Raw genomic sequence first — 1195 nt, forward strand, 5'->3', positions numbered from 1 at the left:
GGGGGACCAGGTTCACCCTACCGTTCTCATCCACCGTCTGAACGCTGGCTCCTCGGGACAGCAGCTCCTGGACCGCCTTCTTCAGACCGCTACGGGCCGCCAGGTGGAGAGGACTGACACACGGACACAAGGTGCAATATTTAGTAACAAAGACTTCTTGTGCGCCTCGAATCCCACATTTTCTACGGAAAGATAACTGTGACGAGAGTGAAAACTTACCTTATACATACTTTATTTTTGTAAGGAAGTTGTTTTAGATACTCACGTTTGCAGCGCTGCATTTGTGGCGTTTATGAGCGTCGTGTCCGACAGCTTCTCCAGGATCAGCATCACACAGTCTTCCTTTCCCTGGAAAGAGGCGATGTCGGGTCATTCAGAGAGCTGAGACAATATATCCGTTCCTACTTGCTGATTTTTGAAGCCACAGAGACACTGGAATCAAGACCATAACTACATAAGGAGGCTGGAGACTTACGTTGCTGCAGGCTAGATGCAGGGCGGTGTTGCCGTCTTTGTCCCTCAGACTGAGGTTGGCGCTGGTGCTGGTCAACAGCACCTCTGAAGCACGAGACATAACCAGAACCATCGTTCATAAACTTAACAGACGTACATTTCAGTGTCACAACATAGGGCCCGAGCCACAACACACTGCAGTGTTGAAGCCACGAGCGAAGTAAAAGCTCTCCGTACCGAGGGCTCCGGCTCGGCCCTTCTCGGCCGCCATCATCAGCGCGTCGCGACCCGATTGGTCCACAGTATCGACAGGTGCATCGTGGGACAGGAGCAGCTGGACGCAGTCGACGTGACCCGAGAACGCTGCAGCGTGAAGAGGAGTCCTGCACGAGAGAGGAAGATACTTTACTTAAGGAAAAAGTACTAATACCACACTGTGAAAACTCCTGCATTCAAAACCTTACTGCTTCAGACCAAAACTCCAGAGTTAACTTAATACTCATTTTGAGCTTCTTTTGGGGTTTTTTAAGGTAACTGATACAGATCTTCAGCATGGAGAAAGCAGGTAGGCAGTTCCCCCACACATCCCGCAGACATCTGTCATTTTAAATCAGTCTTCTTATTTCCGCTATCCTCCAAGTGAACTGCATGTTGAGTTACCCGTTCACATCCCACAGCCATAGATAGGTGTATGTTCTCTTGCTGCTGGCTCCCAGTCCGTTTTAGAATTGATTTTAAACTC

General features: G+C 49.5%; 1 protein-coding gene across 1 annotated transcript in view; it reads right to left on the minus strand.

The window, feature by feature from the left end:
- ankrd44 (ankyrin repeat domain 44) overlaps window positions 1-1195 on the minus strand; it is a 36939-nt gene that overhangs the window by 2167 nt on the left and 33577 nt on the right. The window contains exons 22-25 of the mRNA XM_032516519.1: window positions 691-836; window positions 476-558; window positions 266-348; window positions 4-113 (exon numbers count right to left, since the gene is read on the minus strand). Of these exons, the coding sequence (XP_032372410.1) occupies window positions 4-113; window positions 266-348; window positions 476-558; window positions 691-836 (422 nt within the window). The remainder of the gene's footprint in view (window positions 1-3; window positions 114-265; window positions 349-475; window positions 559-690; window positions 837-1195) is intronic.

This window comes from Etheostoma spectabile, chromosome 5, assembly GCF_008692095.1.
Source record: "Etheostoma spectabile isolate EspeVRDwgs_2016 chromosome 5, UIUC_Espe_1.0, whole genome shotgun sequence".
NCBI classification, from domain to species: Eukaryota; Metazoa; Chordata; class Actinopteri; order Perciformes; family Percidae; genus Etheostoma; species Etheostoma spectabile.